The sequence below is a fragment of the Puntigrus tetrazona genome, chromosome 12 (genome assembly GCF_018831695.1).
Source record: "Puntigrus tetrazona isolate hp1 chromosome 12, ASM1883169v1, whole genome shotgun sequence".
NCBI classification, from domain to species: Eukaryota; Metazoa; Chordata; class Actinopteri; order Cypriniformes; family Cyprinidae; genus Puntigrus; species Puntigrus tetrazona.
Genome location: NC_056710.1, coordinates 13,301,762 through 13,324,784, shown reverse-complemented (window position 1 = coordinate 13,324,784; position 23,023 = coordinate 13,301,762). Strand labels below are relative to the sequence as shown.

The 23,023-nt window shown below is 37.2% G+C and overlaps 2 protein-coding genes across 5 annotated transcripts in view; one reads left to right on the top strand and one right to left on the bottom strand.

Annotated features, from left to right (window-relative positions):
• The first annotated feature begins 89 nt into the window (after window positions 1–89).
• Window positions 90–17,164, top strand: vwa2 (von Willebrand factor A domain containing 2). Its single transcript, XM_043253834.1, has 14 exons — window positions 90–156; window positions 3,276–3,336; window positions 5,831–5,905; window positions 6,656–6,789; window positions 7,425–7,534; window positions 8,971–9,165; window positions 10,554–10,687; window positions 10,774–10,903; window positions 11,680–11,735; window positions 11,823–11,930; window positions 13,305–13,883; window positions 14,775–15,326; window positions 15,422–15,544; window positions 16,656–17,164. The coding sequence occupies exons 2-14, from the start codon at window positions 3,285–3,287 to the stop codon at window positions 16,793–16,795; spliced, it is 2,388 nt and encodes a 795-aa protein (XP_043109769.1). The 5' UTR covers window positions 90–156; window positions 3,276–3,284; the 3' UTR covers window positions 16,796–17,164.
• Window positions 17,165–17,276: 112 nt separating this feature from the next.
• afap1l2 (actin filament associated protein 1-like 2) overlaps window positions 17,277–23,023 on the bottom strand; it is a 32,276-nt gene continuing 26,529 nt past the window's right edge. For 3 of the 4 annotated variants that reach the window (XM_043253838.1, XM_043253835.1, XM_043253837.1), the window contains 9 exons: window positions 22,778–22,989; window positions 21,398–21,543; window positions 21,037–21,151; window positions 20,599–20,805; window positions 19,630–19,921; window positions 19,316–19,489; window positions 18,976–19,163; window positions 18,247–18,399; window positions 17,277–17,895 (listed from right to left, as the gene is read on the bottom strand). In XM_043253838.1, the coding sequence (XP_043109773.1) occupies window positions 17,869–17,895; window positions 18,247–18,399; window positions 18,976–19,163; window positions 19,316–19,489; window positions 19,630–19,921; window positions 20,599–20,805; window positions 21,037–21,151; window positions 21,398–21,543; window positions 22,778–22,989 (1,514 nt within the window). In that variant the 3' untranslated portion in view covers window positions 17,277–17,868. The remainder of the gene's footprint in view (window positions 17,896–18,246; window positions 18,400–18,975; window positions 19,164–19,315; window positions 19,490–19,629; window positions 19,922–20,598; window positions 20,806–21,036; window positions 21,152–21,397; window positions 21,544–22,777; window positions 22,990–23,023) is intronic. The other variant, XM_043253836.1, reaches the window with a different exon arrangement.

Genomic DNA, 23,023 nt, shown 5'->3' with positions numbered 1-23,023 from the left:
CTTGGCTGGATTAAAAAAAAAAAAAAGTCGAGTTGAATGAGGATGAAGTCAGTACGGAAGTAGCAGAGTAGAGCACCCTCTCCTGTTCACCAGCAGTGAGACTGACACTTCAGTACCTGCGGGGAGAACAGGACGGTCGTGTCATTGAGAGGCGAGGTGAGACATTCATTCAACTATCCGTTTTTAATCTGTCCAACTTGAAATGTAATTATTTGAAGACTGAAGTACCGTTTGGCGATGTCGAACAGTGCAGAACGCTCGATGCAGCGGCGCTGTAAATAACCCAGATCCGAGAGTCTCGCGCTTTATTGCTGTGCCGTGGCTTAATGAGTTGGGTCAACCGCTTTAAAGTTTTAATAAAGTTAAATAAATTAACGTGGCGGAAGACATTAGACCTCGTCGCTTAAAAACTAGAAAAAAATGTATTCTTGTTGCTTGGAAACAATATTGTGAGATAATAGGATTAATCAACTTTTATTTAAAGATTTGCTGTAAAACTGGTCGTAAACTGTAACCCTTTAAACAGCCGGAACACAAACGAAAGAACAATGGACTTTACACGAACTTCGGCATGTCAAAAAAAAGCAAGTTGTATCAAAATTACGCTTAAATATTATCTAACTTCTTAAAAGATGACACATTTGAGGATTATTCAAATACACCAAATTTCTGCGATAGTGCCGTCTTGTTGCAGGCGTGACGTCATTGCACAGGTGAGGCAGATCGTCCCTTTAGTGATAAATAATGAGCAATTTATCTTATTATAGGCTACTAAACTATTCTAAATGTCTTTACATGTTCCTTCAATAATAGATCGCCGCATGTTCGTTTTAATAAGTGAGTCTTAAATAGGGAGTAACTCAGAAGGCGCTAATTAAGTGTGGTGTTCTTTTATCCTCAGCTTTTCTTCTCCTCAACGGTCACTCCTGTGATTATAGGAGAGTCAAATGTTGCTCAGGTCATTTGCTCCCTACTTAGGGATCAACAGCTGCATACACCTGTGTCTTGTCCATTAACAAGCATTGACATTTAAGCTCTGCATGTCGAATATATTTAGCCTATTTAAAAATATACAGCGGTATGTAGTTTGTTACACCAAATTATATTAAAAAAGTTTTAAGGAAGACACAGATGTTAGTTGAGGTTATTAGGTAATGAAGTTCGTTTTAGGGTCCTGTGGCTGCATGTGGGAATGTTTTGAGAATGTTTTTTGAAAATGATCAGATTTAAATAAATATACATTTTCTAGGAATGGGAAAAAAACATATATGGCTACCTTTAACAAATTAAGAGATAGTCCATAGCATCTAACATTAAAAAGCTCTGAGTTACGCTGTCTCAGCTTAGAGTTGTTAATAGAAAAAGTAGGATATAATGAAAATTGAAAGATTAGAACAGTAAGGAATGTATGAAATGGGGAATAACAGAGAGTTAGGAGGGCAAAGTCAGTGCTCTTACTGGGTTCCTGTGGCCCTAGACGGCTCCACTTGTTACACAGACCAAGACGGGTTGTTAGTCAAGGTTATCGTATGACAGGTTTGTGAGGTGCTCTAAGAGTCCAGATGATTATCAGTCTCAAAGGAGGTTCTTTAAATGGCACCTGAACAAGTGCTGTCTACTTCCTGCTCTTCATTCACTGGCAGGAAATGCACCTTATCAGGTTCAGATTTTATCAGATTTCCCTCGACAACTGTAGTCCAACTTTCTAAAGCCTCATAAAGAGTCCCGTTTGGCTGAATTGGCCGAAAGTCGCTCCCTCAGTTTGCTGGATTTCTTTACTAAACAGATTCTATCTTTAAGAATGTCAGGTGCTATTCCTAAAGTTTCCTCTCTTAAGTGGAGCTCTGTGGGTATCTTTAGAAGTGCAACCGAGAGTGGGATGATCAAAGAGTGACTTCACGGGTGAGAATTGGCTCAGTACTCACTTCATTTCATTCCAAAACTGATAAACCACTCTGCCTTTAAAACTGCTCTTAACATCTGGATCCTGACCAATCAGATACAGCCGTGCAGACATAACACACGCACAAACACACACACACAATTTTGCTTGTCTCTCAAACACATTTAAAGAAAAGATTTAATCGAATGCACACTTGCATGAATAGAATGGCCATTTCTTCAGTCTTCAGTGTCACAGGATGCCTCAAAAATGATTATAATATGCTGATTTGCTGCTCATGAAACATTGCTTATTAATATCAGTGTTTAAAAGAAGTTATACATTTATTTGAAATAGAAATCTTGCCATTCTGATTTAGTTAACACATCCTTGCTGAATAAACATAAAAGTTCTTTAAAAAAAGAGTTTTTTAATGACCTCAAACTTTTAAACGTCAAAATGTGGCTAATTTATAATTTATTTGCAAATAATTAGTTAATCCATATAGTCTAAGCATGAGCCTTTTTTATGTGCTTTTGAATGGTTGTCGGTTTGACTGCGCATAGGAGAACAAGTAGGCATTCAGATTGAATACAGTGACCCATAGCGGTGACTAATTCTCCTGTCTGGTGACGCCAGTTGGCATTTGTCAACATGTTTAATTTAATAAAGTTTGGCTATTAAAGATGTGAACTTTGACCTTAGCTCTGGGAATGTGCCACAGGAGGATTTTGTGACTGCAGGGAGACTTAATCCGAGATGAACAGTATCATGCTGTTTTCTCCACACATCACTGGGCTCTCCCTCCACTTTTCTCAAAACACAGACGGGTAAATGATTAGTGTGATGTGACGACAGTTTGATTGGCTTAAACATGAGCTTGCCTGCTATCAGGAGGACAGCTAGGAACAATGTCTGGGGCCCTGTAGTGCCTACTCATTAGGCTCAGTGGACAGGAGGCCACCCATAAAGAGTAGTTGTGATGTTGTGGCGTTGGCCTTGAATTCTGTCAGTCATTTTAGAATATGTGAGTGTGCAGACTCTACAGCCCACTGCTACCTAAATGCCTCAGCCATTAGTTGCTAGTGTTTGATCCCAGAATAGCCCTCAGATTGGCTCTTTCCCATCCTACGTTCATTGCTCGCCTGACCAGTGCCCTAGAGGGCCAATAAAAATCGCTGCCCCACTAACCTCAAGACCACCAACTCATGAGTGAAATTCCAAGAAATGTTTCTCTCCTTTTCTCTTTCTATCTCTAGTCTCACTCACAGCTGCTTTTCTCTTTGTTAGCATTATCAAGCCTTTTTTTGGTACATTTGCTCAGTTGTTGGCCTCTTCAAAGGCTTCCTGCTGAACTATTTTTTAATTGATTCTTGTTTTGTTCACATTTCAGGGTGTAAAAATGTCCTCTAGTAGCCGGTTGCATCTTCTTCTCATGCTCCTGTTTGGTCAAGGTAAGTCACTGAATACCTGACAGCTTGAAACAGTAAGATTGTATGCTATTTTATTTTGCAAAGTGCAGAGGTTTAAATCATATCATTCTTAATCTGTAGTTATGCAGTTCTGTTTTATCATTGTGTCGCTTAGAATATAGAAACATAGGAAATATTCTGTCATAAAACTAAGGCTGATGATACACTGGATAACTTTTTATCCAGTGTATCATTAGTGTATCATCAGTGTAGCCCAGAAGTTATCCCAGATTACTTTTTTTGAGCAATGTTGCCTTGGCACTTCTCATTTCATTTAGATCAGTCTTGGCTCTTGTGTCTCGTTTACGACAACATTTCCAAAAAATTGTTGCCCAGTGTATCATTGGCCTAAATGGCACTGGATGATAGGTTGGTGCAGCTGTTTTTTTAGCATCAGCAACCAATAAGCTTGCTGTGTAATATTGAAAAACTTGGCTAGTGTTTGTTGTAGTGGTTGCAGTGTTCTTCAGAAACCCTCCACCTTCCCCAGCTCCACCTGTGCAGATCTGCTATCTGGTAATTTTATGTAGTTTATACATGGGCGTTATTTCTTATGTTGTATGTGCAGCAACAGTATTTATTACATGCTCACAGCAGCACATCTGTGGCTGTATTGTTGGTAGCAGTCTCAGTAGTTCATTATAGCATTATTAACTAGGAAATTTAACAGGATATGTACTACTCATGAAGTATGTTACGTTCTATAGCGTTTGGCCTGTGAGAAATACTGATTTATGTGAAGATGTTGTAATTGGTTTCTGTTTATTATATTTATATATATATTTAGGCCGTCCTGTTGAGCCCTTAACTTTTCTTTGACCGTATATATTTTTTGTTAGAGTGTGGAGTTTCTGAATTGAGACCCGTGTGTTCCCTTAAGAATTTTCCCATTACATTCCTGGACATACGCCATGAATCTGAGAAGGGATTTAGTCCTTCAGTCCGCTTAAATCAGGCGATAAAATGTCTCCTGGTTCCACAGTGCAGCCTGTCAGAGAGGATCACTGCAGGGTTTGAGGGAAGATTCACCGTGACTAAGTACAAGTTGGCTTGTTCAGAGCCATATATCACTGATACTAGTCATCTGTCATGTGAAAAAATCCTAGACATCCCCTTTCCAGAGTAATCAGTCCTTTCCTTTTCTTTATGTAGTTGTTTTTAATTTTCAAATTGTATTGTCAAATTCTCTTTAAAATACTTAATGAACTTTTTTTTAAATTTCCTGGAATTCTTGTGAGAACAGCACTGACTCTAAATGATCCAGATTTGTATTCACCTTCACAATCAGTGGAATTAACCCATTAGCATTTTGTGGCCTCATCATTTTTCCCTGACACCCCCAGCCCCTCATCCCCCCATGGGGTCCTGCAGGTTTCTTAGGCCAAGGCCTGTTACCATGGCAAGGCGTTAAGAGCGGCCCTCCTCATGATGCCATGAGTGTTAGGACACAATAGCGCATGATTAAAGTATGTGATTCCCAAGCGCACTCCACTCTGCAGGAGCGTTACGCAGGGACTTATCTTTCGTCTCTGCCCTGGGCTGTTCACATGGCCCCTGCTTCTCAATCAACGAATGTATGCATGAGAGAGCACGTCGCTCTGAACCCTGCTCACTCGAGCGGCAAACACAGGCCAGGACAGCCTGACCGTTCTCTTCACGTCCAGTGGGCGTTGCTGGAATGCCAATCATTCTGAATTAGTCCCCTCTGAAGGATGTTTAGTGAGTTTCATGCGGAGCTGTGTCTTGGGGCCAGAGGTCAGCTCAGTTATCTAGGAGTTGTGCTCAGATTTGTGTAAGCTGTTGTTGACTTTGACAGTGCTTGAGGGAGTACCTGGGTCAGTAACACCAAAACATGTCCAGGTCACATTTCACCTGAAAATGCTTTTAGGAACATTCAGGTTTTTTATGTGTGTTGTATTGTAATGCATGACAACTGACCATATTATTATTATTGTTATTATTTGTTTGTCTTTTTCTTAAGTGTGTTTCTCATAACACTTTTTATGCAACTCTTACAGTTATATATTTTTTTAATTATGATTTTGTGATTTTTGCATTTGTTTGTTCATTTAGTTTTTTATTTTTGCTTTGACAGGATTAGGGTTGATATTTAATGGTTTTAAATATTTAAATAATTATATTTATATTTTTGTTTGTGTGTGTGCACTTCCAAGCAGAGAAAATGTGATTGTACAGCAGTGCAATGATAAAAAGGCATTCTATTCTATTCTATTTTAGATAAACCTTTTTTAAAAAAATGAATTGATTGTTGGGTGAAATATGACATATGACCCATTCTTTGCCAATTTCAGAGCTTTAATATTACAAACTGTTAAAATTTTAAATGAATGTAACATTCATATATTCATTCATTATAGTGTCTGTGTGTGTGTATTGTTTGTTTTGTTAGTTTTTTTTGGTAAGTTTTCCATCTACTAACTACTATCTTCTAATGACATTATCTCTTTCTTTATAGTTTGGTCCATTTCCTCTGTGCAGGAAATGCAGACGGATCTTGAAACCATAATGAAGATAAATGCTGCTGGAGAAAGTGAGTGTTGACTTTTTTTGTTGTTTCTCAGTCAGAAAATCAAATCAAACATTTACAAAGCAGCTCTGTAGTGAAGATGAATAGCACCGAAAGCCTTTCTAGAACAGAGAATTCATGTCTGTATAAAGAATCACTGATCCACTGCCAATGTCTTTCCATATAAATGTGTGAGCGCGTAACCTGTGTTTACTTGTAAGGAGCAGGTTTAGTTTCACGTTGAACGTCTGAAGGTATGACTCTGCAGAAAGGCTGTGAGAGTTTGTGTGTTTCCTTACCTATAATTTAGGGACAAAATTGTCCCCCAGAAGTTGTCTTTCAGAAGTTACTATTAAATAAAACCAATAGAAGTCTACATTGTGTCCTCGTATGGAAAACAAAAGTGTGTGTGCTGTTACAGACAGCGGCATGCCGTCTCTGTCTAATCGCCTTCTTTATGACAGGCGGCGGGTTCTAACATGACAACTACATGGATTATAATTTAGCCGGTTGACTAGCACAAACATGCTGTAATGTGTTTATGAGTATTTATCTCTGCTAGAACATGCCACAGATGGTCTTTGAGCTGCTCAAGTGTGTCAAATACAGGCCAGTGTTTATGTGAACATGTTGCTGTTTTCCACTGTGTTGTTTTATGTGCCTTTGGGTTAATCAGTCTGGACTTTCAAGGACTAATATTATACATTCTTGGCCATTCAGTAGGAAAAGATGGAGTTTAGATGGGTAAGCTTTTTTTTTTTTTTGTGTGGGCAGTGATGCAGTGCTCCGCAGCAATGGATATTATCTTTGTGATGGATAGCTCTTACAGCGTTGGGAAAGGAGGATTTGAGCGGTCCCGCCACTACGTGTTGAAGCTGAGTGAGGCTCTCGATGTCAGCGCAGACAAGGTCAGATTGCTCAGATTAAGAGAAGAGTTCTCCAAAAATTAAAAAATTGTCATTATTTAATCGACTACTATTATTCAACTCTTGCTTTTTATAGTGTTCAGGTTCTAAAAGGAATAAAAAACACCAAAAAGCATTTGTATTCAAAACGCCATTATTTTTGCATATGAAAACCAAATACCCAGTAATAGTGAATAAGGCTATTGTTTATTTTCACATAAAAGAACATTACAAGTCATATAAATTATCTTGGTAACACTTTACAATAAGGTTCATTAGTTAACATTAGGCACCTTGTTGTATGTGTATTGTAAGTGTTGAAATGATCTTTTTTGAACTTTTCTTTTTTTTAAGCCTGTTTTGTAATATGACAGCCATTGATCACTACCAAAAATTTATTGTAACGACATGAGGGCGAACCAACCTTAAAGACATTTGGTGTAGAAAAAAAATCACTAAGAAAAACATAAGTACAAAGCAACTGCAAGTAACTTGAAATTGTGAACAATTAAGACCAAAATAAAATGTTATTGTAAAACACTGTAGTCTTTTACGTTTTGTATGGCCTATATTTATCTTCTGTTATCATTATGTTCAGTCCTCTTCCTGTTTAAACTATATTCTCTTTTTTTGGGCAGGTGAGAGTCGGCGTGATTCAGTTTGGCTCCACACCCAAGCTGGAAATCAGTCTAGATTCTTACAAGAGCAAAGAGGAGCTGAAGAAAAAGATGAAGAAAATCCACTATAGGTACAGAGATTAGTGTTATTGTGCGTCTATCAGGCCTTGGCACTTCCTGTGGAGGATGAGAAATACCTCACTCTGTTTTATATCTTGGAGATTTTGTCAACACAGACATGGGGGACTTGTGTTTACATTACACTCTCAACATGTGTGTGCAAGTGTGTCTGAGTGCACTGTGCCGTGATAGACGGCTTGATGAGGTTGAATTAATGGTTTTTGTGGTGTAGGGTGTGCAAGGATCTGTATTGACTAGTAGCTGAATTACACTCTGAGTGCACAGCTGGCCCGAACCTCGTCAACCAGTCAGGACATACCACATCTTCCTCGACAGGCTGTGAAATTACCGTTTCAGATTCCCACTATGAAAATATCACCACTTGTCTGTCTAGTGGAACAACTGTGAGTGAAGATGATGGAGAGAAGCCCAGCTGTGCACATGTCTGCATCTCAACTGGCACTCAGTCAGTATCCCTGTAGGATATAGGAGATCATGTATTTCAGCACAGGATAAAGTATTGTCAGTAGGTCGGGTGAAAAATGTAGTTGTTTTTCACTAGTCACTCATCAAACTGTATTTTGTTTGTAAATACATAAAAAACAGTATTATTTTTATATTATGTTAATCTCATTTCTGCAGTAAATCACATCAGTAATCGTTATTACTATTAAAATACTGAAATGTACAATTTCATATATATATATAAAATATACACACACACATATTTGGAGAAAATGATGCTTTAATTACAAAATAATATCAGTATTAACAGTTTACAACAATTTCTGAGCTTCTGAATAAAGCAATTTACATGGTCATTGACAGAAATGTTCTTGTTTAATTGGTGACTCTGAAATAGTGAAGAATCTTTATTTAATTTTGCCTCATTTTTCTTTGACAATCAACAATCAAATCAAAGAACAATCAAATCCTTTATTACTGGCTTTACATTTGTAAAGTCATTTTCTGTTAAATAACTAAATGTAAATTTGATTTTGAATTAAAATGTTTGGACCCCCATTCTGTGTCAGAAAAAAAACAAGTGAGATAATCATTCTTTACTTTGTGATTTGGTTGCAGTTTTTAATCAACTGCAGTTTTTAATCATCAGCTGGTGTGAATCTGAGAAAGCTGCAATTGGTTTAGGTTTCATCATGAGGGGTGCATTAAGGACACAGTGCAGTGAAGGGAACTAAAGGCTTCTGTGTTATCCTGAGTCTTCTGAGGGACCACTGTAGGTAAATTAATAAGAGATCAGACTGATTGTGCAGTTTTGACGGCTGCTGTGGGTATTTACACAGTGGACGTGTGACAAGCCACAAAGCCCAGTAATAAAGACTGGAACATTGTTTCACAGTATTTATTTTTGATATGCTAGGCTCTCAGTTTTATGTCTTAAAAATGCTATATTTATAAATTAAGTGTGTCTCTTTCTTTTGCTCAGAGGTGGAAGCACACAGACAGGGCTGGCTCTGAAGTTCGTTCTGAGGAAGGGGTTTTCCGGCGGACGCAATTCCACAGTGACACGCGTCGTCATCCTCTTATCCGACGGAAAGTCCCAGGGGGCAGTGCAGCTGGCTGCCTCTGAGCTCAAACTGTCTGGAGTGACTCTGTTTGCTGTGGGGATCCGTTACCCCAGGTAACACAAAACATTTGCAGTCACTTCAATAGCGAAATAAAACCCTCACATCTCCAATTCCCTGCTTCACATCTGTCATGAACATCTCTGGGTCATATTAGCTAAAATAATTTTTCACAATTTTTTTTTCAAAAGGAAATGAAGCCTGTAAGATATTTTGATGTGACTTTTTTAAAATTAAAATGTTAATTATTTATTCTCTGCTGTAGTGCACAAAAACAATTTTTATATCTGTCATCAAAAAAAAAAAAAAAAAAAATATATATATATATATATATATATATATATATATATATATATATATATATATATATATATATATATATATATATATATATATATATATATATAAGGTGGTTCTCATTTAAATGAGGCCCCTCATTTGGAAACAGTTTTATGTTCTATAAAAAGTTAGATTTTTGAATTAATTTTTTTGTAATATGACATCAAAAAGATCAAAAGGATAAACAAATCAGATTATTTTGTTATATTGGGCCTAACAATTCTGACCACAACTGTATGTGCATGGTAAAGTATTTTATCTTGTGTCCTTGTTCTTAATACACTTTTTCGGTAATAGTAACAATGATAGTATCAGATAGTAATACTGTAATAACATGGTATTTAAAGGTACTCTAAAAAAATAAAATATAAGAATGCCTTAGGATAGGTAATATTAAGATATTATTTTAGTACATTTCAGTGCTTTTTTGTTTCTGATTGTTTTGAAGAATTTTGCAGGGACAGGTGCTTTCATATTGTGAATGTTTTCAGCTCTATTAGTCAGTGAACTGATTAGCTGACAGCTCTCAGACACAGTAGTGTCTCACTGACAGGTGTGTTATTGTACACTAAAAGGCTGCTGACAGCTTGGCTGTGTGTTGCTGTGGGTTATCCTGCAGATATCCTAATTCCTGTGTTTTCTCTTTACTTTGAGGTTTTATGGCAGCTTCCCAACAGTAGCAAGAGGAAGCGGGAATATTAGTGGATAAACTCACCTTAATGGCCCTATCTAACAGCTGGGAATGTATCAGTTATGTTTTCGGGATCAAATGAATGAAGTTCTTGCAGCACCATATGCTCTGACATCTTGAAATATACCGGCTAAATTTTACTGCCCCATATGTTCTGTAATATGAATCTAAACTGACTTTGTGACTTACACAAGTGTTCGGAAGTTTGAGGTATTAAGCAGTGCAACTGTTTTCAACAATAAGTAATGTTTAAGCAGCAAATCAGCACAAATTCAGCTGTCGTCACAGGAATAAACTACAATTTAAAAAATAATCGTAATAATAAATTGAAAACTGTTCATTTAAAATGTAATAAAACTATTGAACTACAATGCATATAAGCTTCTAAATCATGCCTTGTCTTTCTCTCCTAAGATGGGAAGAGCTCCGTGAATTGGCGAGCAGCCCTTCAGACACTCATGTGTTTTTCGCGGAGCACTTCAGTGATGCTGTAAATGGATTATTCACCACCCTCACCACCTCATCTGTCTGCACTGCCGTACCTTCAGGTAAAAAAACTCACCTGTTACTCAGTCAACAGCACCATTTGGGTTACAAACAGTGAGTAACGTTTCCTGCACTGTGAAATCTGCAGGGTGTAAAGTGAAGTCTTACCCCTGTGTTCAAAAAACCTTGGAGACAGTCAAAGAGCTTCAGGGAAACTTCATGTGCTGGAAGGGTTCCAAGGGACACTCAGCATTCACATCCCTCTGCCCTCATTACAGGTAAATAGAGCAAAACACAATGGTCTTGAGATGCATTTGGACTAACTGAAGTTTGACTATACTATGTATACTAAAAAATGCACAGTCTGACTCCAAACCAGCATGGATCATTAGTTACAGAGATGCTTCAGGTCTGAGCTTATGTGTTTTTGTTCTTTTGAAGTGTCCCAGGCTCATATTTAAGTTTCATAGCCTGAGGTGAAAGTTAAAGGAGATCATTAGCAGAATCATATGGCATGAAACTGGCTTCGTGACGTTTGACAAAAAACGTGACAAAAAGTAAAATAAAAAATAAAGTGATAAACTGATAAATAAATAATTATTTTTATTTTTGAAGTTTCATGGCCTCAGCTGAAACTTAAAAAGATTGCTTGCAGAATCATATGGCATGAAACATTTGACAAAAAGTAAATAAATGAATAAATTGTTTTATTATTTTTATTAATATTATTATTGAGAATAATAATAATTTTGTTGTTTTTGTTATTATTATTGTTATTATTATCTTTGATGTTTCATGGCCAGAGGTAAAACATAAATTCAGAAACTCTTTACAAAAAACCCTCTTAATAGTAATTATACTTATTATTTTAACACTCTAACACACTTTAACACACACACACATACTAATAGTTTATTACTATTATTTAGGTATTGGTATTATTATTATTAGTAGTAGTAGTAGTATCCTTATAATTTTAGAATTTTCATGACCTGAGGTAAAACAAAGTTCATTAACAGAAATTTGTGAATTGAAATTGATTTTTGCATTACAGGTATAACAAAGTTTACAGGCAACACCCTGTTGTGTGTCACAGAACTACATGTCCAGGTAAGATCTACTAGTTGCAATGTTGAAAAATGGATATTTAATTCCATAAACAATTTGATTAACATCCGTGATCTCATCTCTCTTCAGACCCCTGTGACTCTCAGCCCTGCCAGAACGGTGGGACGTGTATATCTGAGGGTCTGGACAAGTACCGCTGCGAGTGTCCCGCAGGCTACGGCAGTGACCCCAATTGCGGTGAGTTCTTCTCTTCCCACACTCCTCAGCATCTAATGAGCTGTTCAAGTCTCACATTCACTGTTTTGTTTTGGTGAGTTTGGTTGGATCGTATATATGTGCTGGGGTTGGAGTTGTCATAAACAGCCCATGGTTTCACGTTACAAAGGGGGTCAGCTTTCGGCCTGGGTCACGGCTGACTGAAATACACGTTATGCCCCTCAGATGAAAGGAACACTGTAATTGTGAACTAATACCACTTCTTCAAATCTCCAAATACCTTTAAAGAAACAGAAACCTTGTAAATGTGTTGCCTTGTTGAGTGAAATGCAAACATCAAATTAATCAAAAACTTTTTTGATAAACTTTTGGTATGATATACTCTACACGGTATGCTAAACCGTCAAGACACACAACAAACACAGTTACAAAAAAGACATAATATCTTTTATGATTGTTACATGCATATTTATTACTGTTTGTCGAAACATCAATGTACACAACACAATCAGTGGCTAAAAAAGAAAAGACACATTATAAATATTAATAAAAAAAGTTATTATAATGATTCTACTACTACTATTAATATTATTACATTACCTTTATTATTATTATTTGTTAATATTATTATGATTTATGAATACAATTTATTGTAAAGTTGGTTAGAAGTAAAAAAAAAATTATAAATAAAAAATACATATGTTTAGGCCCCTTTTTTCCCCTGTCAGCATAACATGATGGTCTCTATTGCAACATATACTGGTTATGAACTGTAAAGTGACCAACAACCATGTATGTTTTTTTTTATGTTCTTAATTTTATAACAGGGATGATAGTAATAATAGTGCTACAGCAGTCTTAAACAACAATCATACAACAACAAAAAAAACTACCACAAAATTAGCATGAACAAAATGTGTGTAGACTTTTTTTCCGATCACATAAGCATACACAAACATATTTTCAAGACGGTGGAGGTTTCCCAAATGAGATTCAGAGATAGAAGCCATCATCAGTCCCCACAAATTCCATTGTAACACTGACAAATAATCCTCCAGCCAATCAGAACGTGATGACACGCATAACCTCCTTCTGTCAGTCAGTGTGAATGACATTACAGACAGGGGTTAGATCAGATGACCTCACTGCTGAGTGAAAGATGGACCTTTTTGTTTGTTTATGCTGTTTGTAAATGCATTTTTGCATGGGATAATGGATAAATGCCCATATGCCCTTCTCTTTGAACAATGTTGTGTCTCACATGATCCTAACTAAACTCTAAAATAAACATGAGATAATGCAGAAGTGGTATGTTAAGCGTGTTCTTCAGATCTGAGAATGTAATCTAAATGTATGTCAATCAGAGCAGCTCTTAAGCATATCCTCTTTTTCCAGCTCCCATTCTGAGTTTCGACTGCTCCGTGGATGTGCTCTTCCTGGTCGAGGGCTCCTCTGCACTTACTCTGGAGGGTTTCTTACGCCTCAAGTCCTTCCTGAAGCGCTTCATGCAGGCTGTACTGAGTTCGGACACCCCTGTGAAGATGGGGTTGGCCCAGTATGGAAGGGACGTGAAGATAGAAGCCAAAATCGGGGAGCACAGAGATCCTGCAAAGCTAATCCAGGCTGTTGAGGGCATGCAGTTTCGGGGTGGGCAGGCCAAGGCTGGAAACGCCCTTCGCTACATCACGCACCACGGCTTCCAAAGCGCACCCGTGTTTGCCGATGTTCAGGACGATCTGCCGCGGGTGGTAGTGCTGCTCACGGGAACACCATCTGTGGACCCTGTGGTGGAGCCGTCGAAGTACGCGCGGGACAGAGAGATCTTCATCATTGGTGTAGCACCGGATGGGATGAGGGCTGAAATAAACAACATCACGGCGAACCCCCAGCGCACCATCACATACCAGTCACCTGACAGATTGAGCGCAAAGATCCCAGAGCTAAGAGCCAAAATTTGCAGCGTCGACAACCAGGGTACCACCATTAAGTCCTCGAAAATGCTCATCTGAGATTGTTGTTCCTTAAGAAATAGTTCACCCAGAATTATGATTTAGTAACTCTACTGGCAGTCTATATTTTCTTTCTTAAGTGGAAAAAATGTTTAGCACAATGTCAATTTTAAGTGAATAGTGATCCAGTTTAAGTGAAAAGTGCCAAAAAGGACCAAAAGCACTATAAAAGCAGATTTTACAAATAGTAGTAATCTCATCTAGCAAATTACTGACAAAAATGTACAAACATCAACAAAGAGTTAAATGAAGGTGAAAATGTGGAACCCTTATTTAAGTCATTGTTTCTTGAGGAAACGCAAAGGCGAGCTTAACGTTTTTCAGGGGAAAGCAAAACTTGTGTACAAAATGTATTAATATTGAAAGTTTCTGCGAGTGAAAGCAAAGTTTTAAGATGGAATGCAAATATTTTGTGGTTAAATTAGTTACAAAGATGAAATTGTAGTTATTAGTTACTAAGTGTAAGTTACTAGTGAAAAGTAACTAAGCAAAGGCAAAAGTTTTGCAATGGTATGCAAATATTTCTTTGGGAAATTAAACAGCTTTAGCAAAATGAGGCTGAAGCATTGGAATATATATATATATTTCCTCTCATCTCAGAATATTTTATTATGTCCCTTTAGGAGCCAGTACACAACATGCATGTAAACTTAATAGTACAGTGTGCATCTGCACAAAATATTCTTGCATATTCTTAAGTGCACTCAGGTAATGTGTAAATCATGTTCTGAATACACTCTTAGCATAACAGTGCTCCAAAATATGACAGAAACAGGTAAATAGAAAAAGAAAAGGTAAACTATTCTTTTTAGTTTAGTTTTTAACTATTACACTAAAGCTTTTTTGTCTTTGCTAGGCTGTCTGGGTCAAGCTTTGGACCTTGTTTTTGTGTTGGATGCCTCCAGCGGTGTAGGAAAGGACAACTTCGTTCAACTTCAAGACTTTGTTCGCAGCACCTCGGTGCAGTTTGACATCAATCGAGATGTGGCTCAGGTGGGACTGGTGGTTTATGGGAGGCGACCCGTCACAGTTTTTGACCTGGACAAGTATGACTCGGGCTCCGCTGTGCTGAAGGCGGTGGGAGATGCTGCTTTTCTGGGTGGGAAGGCCTCAACAGGTTCAGCCCTGCTCCATGTGCTCTCCCAAAGCCTGACGGTGGGGAAAGGAGCACGGCCTGGAGTCAACAAGGCCGTGGTGGTCTTGACTGATGGGACGAGTGCCGAAGATGCAGCGGTTCCTGCTCAGAAGATCCGGGATAGCGGAGTGTCAGTGTTCGTGATTGGCATCGGGGACATACATCAGGAGGTTCTCTTCCGCATCACCGGCTCTGAGGATCACATGATCTCTGTACCTTCGTATGATGACCTGAAATACTCTGAGGATGTGCTGGTACAGATGGTGTGTGCAGGTAACGAGCTAAGTCATATTCCTCTTTGAAAGCGTTTTCATCTCCGATGTATTTATATTCTTGTGTTGCTCTCTAACTTGTTCCTCTTTCTACAGATGTGAAGAAACCTGTTAACCTGTGCAATCCAAACCCGTGTATGAATGATGGCACCTGTGTGCTGCTCAACGGCAGTTACCGTTGTGACTGCAATGGTTGGAAGGGTCCACACTGCGAAACACGTCAGTACCAATAACTACTAATTCGTTTTTGGACAATAGTGGGTAATAGTGATAATAAATATCTAGGTGTTTTCATTCAAGCTTTTTACTTTTTTAGTTTACTTCAGGCTGCCTATGAGACAGTGCTCCAACACATAATGTAGTTGCACCACAGGCAAAGTTCAATTCCTGGTCTTTTCCTATTCTCTATGTAAACTTTCCTATCTAAACAAAGGGAAAAAGGGCAAAAATGTATAAATATTCCAAGATATCTCACAATTTAGTCATGAGATTTATTTAGTTTTTCTTATTTAAAGTGTATACACTACACCTAAGTAATTATTTTAAATAAATTTTTATTAAAATACATATAAATAAATTAATATTAATTCAGTTTTGTTACTGATGAGTTCTCTTTGAAATAAATACTGTTCTTTTGTTATTTCTATTCATCAAAGAATTTTTAGTTTTACAAAAATATTAAGCAACACTAGTGTTTTCAAGTTATTTATAAATTGTAATAATATTTCAAGATAATACTGTTTAACTGTAATTTATCGTTTTATTCCATGCTGGTATTTATGTATTTTAGTAAGTGTTTTTACCTAATTTTAGTTGTTTTAAGTTTAGATTGAATGATTAATTGCATAAAAAAAAAAAAAAAAAAAAAAAAAAAAAAAAAAAAAAAAATATATATATATATATATATATATATATATATATATATATATATATATATATACACACACATACACACACATATAGTATATATTTTGAAAATATTTATATGGATTTACATTATATTATAAATATATATGCATATGTGTGTGAATTTATACATATTAAATATACATAGCACAGATTAACAAGTAAACAAACTTTTTATTTGGCAGCTCTAGTTTAGATATGTGTTTTATAATATTAATACTGATTAACAAACTGATTGCAGTATAAAACCTGATTATTTAAACCATCTTATAAACACAGTGTAACGTGGCTTCACACATCTGCTAATGTTTTTTCATCTATGCCTGCCAGATGGGTCATAACTTTGGTGTTTTCAGAATGGACGTGGGGTGGCAGGGTGTGTTTAAGTGTTTTGATTTATGCATTTTGTGAACATGTTTTTCAGGAAGCAGAGAGCAGCCACCCAGAGGAGATCTTCCTAAACCTGCAGGCCTGAGACGCCGTCAGCACAAGAATGAAAAAGAGCTGCTGCAGCGCTATAGGCAGCACCGCAGGAGACAAGCATCCCCAGCACAGCACAGATAAAGGGGAAAAAAACAGACAGAGAGACACAGCAATGCGAGGTAGAAATCATTCTCAATTCACGTTGACTTAAAATACTGATGAACACTCAGGTAACACACCAAGTGGGATCTATTTCATGAATTTTGTAAATGCTATTAATGACTTAATTGAGGATTTTTTTTTATTATTATTTGTGGTCAGTCTTAAGGGTTTTAATGCTGTTTATATAGTTTATCCAGCACTGAAAATCCTGAATATATATTCTGTCTGAGATTTGTCATATTGAAAAATCCTTGTTACAGAAAGCCTCGTGTTAGAGGCTTATGTTTTTGAGTATATTTATTTTGTATTAACTACATTGGTGTGTAAGTCTGTTGTAAAGCTATTAAATTTTTTTTCCAAAACTTTGAGCCTAAAGACTTTATAGTGATGTTTTGGTGCCACCTACTGGACGAAATGCAGGATGCCTTGTTCTCAACTAATGGTTTTGCATAAACAGGAATTGCTGTCAGTACAAACTTTTATTTGAATAAAAAGTGCATGTTTCAGCTAGCGTACAGTAACAAATCAAAAACACTGAACGGATATGTAATACATATTCACATCTTGGTTACCAGCATACATGAACCAAGCTACAATGTACCAGATGTACCAAATGGCTGATGGCTGAATTGTTTTAATCTAAATGTTTCAATCTAAAAATAGTGGTTCTGTTTTTGGTCTCCTCTCAAGCTTGTAATACATCCATGAAATAATGTGCACACCACTGGCAGAGTTTTTTTTTTAGTTATTCCCTTCCTTTCTCTCACATAAATTTGACTTGTATAGATTTCAAATTTGCTGTCGTCCAGTGGCGTTATTTGGCAGGGAACAGAAAATATTGTCTAGGATCAGCTGCCTGCATGTACCCAGTACCACCTCAGCCTCTGAATGCAGAGTAGCAGGGACGAGTGGAAGGAGACGTTTCAGAGAGGCGGAGCCTACAGGTTCTTGGACACACCCTCTCTCTCTCTTCCTTCCTGCTTGAAGCATTTGCCTTAGCAGTCCTTTGAGCTTTGGCTAAAAAGTCAATTTGTGCTCTCTGTTTCCCTCCACTAGGTTGTGGATTTTTTCTCCCATTCCTGAAGAGAATGACATAAATATATTGTAAAAAAAAAAAAAAAAAAAAAAATATATATATATATATATATATATATATATATATATTTTTTTTTTTTTTTTGACCACCATAAATGCAACCTTATAAAATTAAGAGACCTCTATCAAAAGCATTTTAAATTCTCACCAACCACAAACCTTTATATGGCAGTGTGTATACTGTTATTTACATGGTTCTTTAATGTACTTCAAAGAATGCAATGCAATTTATGTTAATTAGTACTTTTCTGTGCATAGTTGCTTTGATTGAAAAATGTATTAAATGTTAGCCTAAGCTCTCTGTTAGGACTATGGATGCAAAAGTGGACTCTGACCTTGGCCTTCTGCAGAACATTTCCTTTGCCAGATGCCATGATGGACAGAGGTCTGTTCTTCAGCGCCGTGGCACAGTTGACTGGTGAATCTCCATTGTTAATGGTATTTGTGGGTATATTTGGAACAGGGCTTGATACAGGTGCCATCTTGGGCTAGAATACACAACAATATAATAAGCTGGACTGAAATTATTAAAAGCACGGTGCTATTTTGTTCTTAAGTATATAAAATATTTCCACTGAATACGCCTATGTCAGGTAAGCAGCACATTTGGTTTTGCAACAGATGATACACTAGTATTCAGATGTTAGAGTAGTTAATTTTTTTATTATTGCACTGCCAAAAAATACCGTTTTGGCCTAGATTTTTCCAGCCAAAATATCTACAAATACTTATAAACAATATAATCTTGTTTTGTCTTTGAAAGAAGATTATTTTGCTTATGCCATTTGCAGATTATTTAGCTAAGCAAAAAGTCACTTAATTTTCACTACTTTTCTGAAAACAAGACAATATATTTTTCCTCCTTTTTTACATATTTTTTATACAGACAAGAGCAACAAATCTAGGATATAAAATCATTTTTTCTTGTTTGTTTTTGAAACATGTATCTTATACTCACAAATAACAACACAGTAAAAACAGTAACATTGTGAAATATTTTTACAATTTATAATATATCATATATTTTAAAAATCTAAAGTTCTAATTGCTGTCATCATACTAACCGTTGAAGGCTCCAGTAGACTGCTGTCTACCGTGGTGCCCAATGTAAAGGGTCCAGCTTCCACTTTTCTCAAATTCTCCTTCACCTCCATCAAGCTAAGCTCCACCTCCACTCGCCGACGCTCCGCTTCACGACACGTCTCCTCCATCTGCTTCAGACGAGCCTCCAGAGAGGCCTGCTGAGTGGGGTCTATATTAGTAATAATGAAAAGCATTTATTATTAGCATTTTACATTTACAGTTACATTGCGGTGTTATGATATTTTAGAACTAACAAGTAATATATAAAAATATAAACACATGGGCATTTCCAATCATGACCAATAGGTGGCGCTGCAGTACCTTGACAGGAGCTCAGCTCCTCTTTCACATCTCGTCTGTCTTTCCTCAGTGTGGCCAGAATGTTTTTAACCTCCTCCCTCTCTCGCTCCAGCCGGTCTCTCTCGTCGGTGTAACGCCGCACGTCAGCTTCTGTCCTGTTTTTCCCTAATTTCACCTCAACCGACCCTGGGCCTGCTAAACAGGAGGGAACGTGTAGGAGCTTTGAGTCATGACCTACATTCACGTACTGATACTTGAGTGCATGGCTGGGAAAAGCACAGCAGGGTAAATAAATAAAAGTTTTGTAGGTCTGTTTTACAAGTAACGACCCTCACCTGCTGGAGAGAACTTGAGTTTTTCGAGAAATCTGTCTGTGCTGGCGGCTCTTCCTCTGGAGGTGGGTGGACTCTGAGGTGTCTGTGCAGATGTATGGGGTAGGGTTTGGGTTTGGGATGGCATCGAGGTGGGAGAGGCCCTCTTTTGGCCTTCCTGACCGAGGAAACTGATTTTTTGTGTGTGGACGTGCAGATTGGGGGCCGGAGAGGGGTCTGTGTCCACTCTAGGAGCAACAGGTGGAGGGTCGAGATTCTCTGTGCTGCCTGATAATGAGGTCTTATTGGTTTCATTCTGTTATAGACAAGAAAAACATTTGTATTAAAGTATTTGTGTGTGTGTATATATATATATATATATATATATATATATATATATATATATATATATATAATAGTTTCCATATTAATGTACTTTAAAATATGATTTTAAAAATATCAAAATATTATTTATTAAAAAAATATTTTCTGTGAAGCAAATCATAAATACAGTATTCATTGTGACATGATCCTTCAGAAATCATTGTAATATGCCGATTTTTAATGTTGAAAATGTCTTTGATAGATAAAAAGTTTAAAAGAATCAAAACAGAAAAGCTTGTGTTACAATATAAACTACTATTTAAAAGTTTGGGATGAGCAAAAAAATGTTTAAAAGAAATTGATACTGTTATTCAGGATGTCTTAAATGATGAACTATTTCTACTTTGAATAAATGTTGTTCTTTTAAACTTTTTATTCAGCAAAGCATCTAAGAAAAAGGTATCACAGGTTCGGAAAAAAATATTAAGTAACAAAATACGAATAATGTTACAATGGTTTCTGGAGGACCATGCAACCTTGAAAACTAGAGTAATATTTTATCAATGAAAGTGACAGAAAAGACATGTATAATTGACAAAGTCAATTTAAAGAAATACATAAATAAACAGCTCGAATTTAGATCTATTAACATGTCCATTTTATGTTAACCTCTTTAGGCTGTAGCTGATCATCCTGCGGAGCAGCTGAGGGACCGAGCTCTGTCTGTGTGGTGTTGGACGTCTGAGGTGACACTCTGCCCGAGCTCGTGTGTAGGAAGGAGCGAACCGGGATCAGATCCAGATACACTCTGTCCTTCCCGTCCTCCTCGCCGCTTGCTGTTCCCTCCTCGCTGCCATTCTGAACCTCCTGAACCTCCTACAGCCGGGGGAAAGCAACAGTATCAGAGAAACATTACTAAAGTTGGATGGCCTGCAGGGTTACAAAAACACAACACTGCCACAGCAATGACTTCCTGTCATTCGTGTTATTTTTGGCGGAATGCTTTGTGAATCTTCCACTATCCTGAGCCTAAGACTCAAAATAAACACAGCTGCATGAAAGTGGGTGCTGCAGATTAATGAATAAAGCAAGGCAAGGGTGTCTCACCTCCTGTTCGTTCTCTGTGGATGGCACGTCATCGTATATGTCGTCACAGGTATGAGGGTCTGACGGAGGGCTGTCTGTGTATGTGTTGGGCTCTGAGTACCTCCTCTGCATTAGACTGACAAATACAAAATCTCAAAAAAGCTTACAAACCTCTCATATGACTATCAGTATAATTCATACGTAATTTGGGCCCTATTTATGGTAGATTTGTGTTGCCTTTCTTTCATTTTGTCTGTTTACAGTCTCGAACCAACGGCTATTGTTCAAATTTTTTCCTTTTGTACACCATGGAAGAAACCCATGCAGATCTGTGACAACAAATGATGACAAAATAACAACTGAAGTGCATGAAGTAACTTACTACATGGATGTTTTGGCAGCGTTAACAATACTGGATATTCTCTCAGAGTTCACATAGTCGTAGGTGAGATCTTCTGGGTCTGTTTTGGTGCCCGTCTGTGACAGGATGAGCCCTAGCCAGTGGCCCATATCAGCAGAGGACTTAGCCTGAGAGGAAAGAGGAGGATATTTTACCATTGATGCTCTCTAAGATATTCTCAATGATCTGGTAATAACAAAACAAAAAGTTAATTTGCCACTGACTTCATTCTGGCCTGAAGATGGCAGCCACGCTCATGTTTTTATTTATCACTATCACGTGAAGTAATTTTGGAGAAGTTACCATTTTGTCCTCTCAGTCTTTGTTTACTGAGAAGCGTCTTACTGAAAGCTGATGATAAACAACTCAAGGATGAGGGTAGGAAAAGTTCATGAGCTGTACTGTAATTCAAAATTGTTACACAAACACACCAGCAATCCAAAGGTCTTTTTTTTATATTTTTTTAAGTTTATACTTTAATTCAGCCATGATGCATTTCATTTCTATAAAAGTGGCAGAAAATATTTATTTACACAAAAATGCCTATATCAGATCAATACTATATTTAATAAAAAACTATGTATTAAAAATCCTAGAGAAAATGCAGTCTCTGCAAAAAACATTAAGCAGCACAAATGTTTTCGACATACCATAGATGATAATAATAAGTGTTTTTAAATGTTTTATGAAAAATCTTGTGACGCTTGTGAGTAATAGCTCTTGTGATCTTGTGAGTAATAGCTGCTGTAAATTCAGCTTTACCATCACAGGAATAGTCAAATAAATGCAGCTTGGTAAGCACAACACCAAACTTTGGAATCGTAATATATGTAACCTGGATTTGTCCATTATTTGTTTAGCACATAAAAAATGAGCTGTGAGAGCATGAGACAGTGAAACTTGGAAAACCAGTGGCTCATCATGAGAGTGTGAAAAATTACTAATCGGTGACTTTTGGTCCTCTGGTTTATTGTAACAAACAATTGACTAATACAGACATTATAAACCACAAACTTTGGAAGATATTTTTGTTTGAGTGAGCAAGCAAGATGACGAGCTGTATATGACTTTATCTTCTGTTTGCTTCCTGTCCGTGAGATATTATTGTTGGATGGATATATATTTACAAAATCTAAACACATTTCCACTCATGTTTTTAGTGCTTTAGTGCATTAAGACTGTTCATGACTGCTGTTCTATATTCTGATGACTTTTTGCTATTCTGGACTTTATTATCTTCCCAAATATCTGTTTTGCAGGTCAATCAGACAATCTCTTTCTAAGTGGGAAGAATGAGCTGTAAAGTCGTGCTTCTTGCTATGCAGGAATATTTAATGATGAAATTAACATCTCTCTACTCACTTCTAGGGTTGCAAGCTCCTCTCCATCCATTTGGATGCGGAATGAATACAGGTGCTCAGGGCTGGGGTCTGGAAGAACCATGCACCCCTCCAGAGCCAATGGCTGCTGGGACACTTTGCTCTTGCTTTTGTCGTTGTAGATCCAAAGCTGCCTGTCCCTCACTGAGCACCACCTGCTTCTCCACTGGGTGTTCAACAGGACGTTTAGGTAGCCTGGAACAAAGAGAATGTGATGAAAATGAGAGGT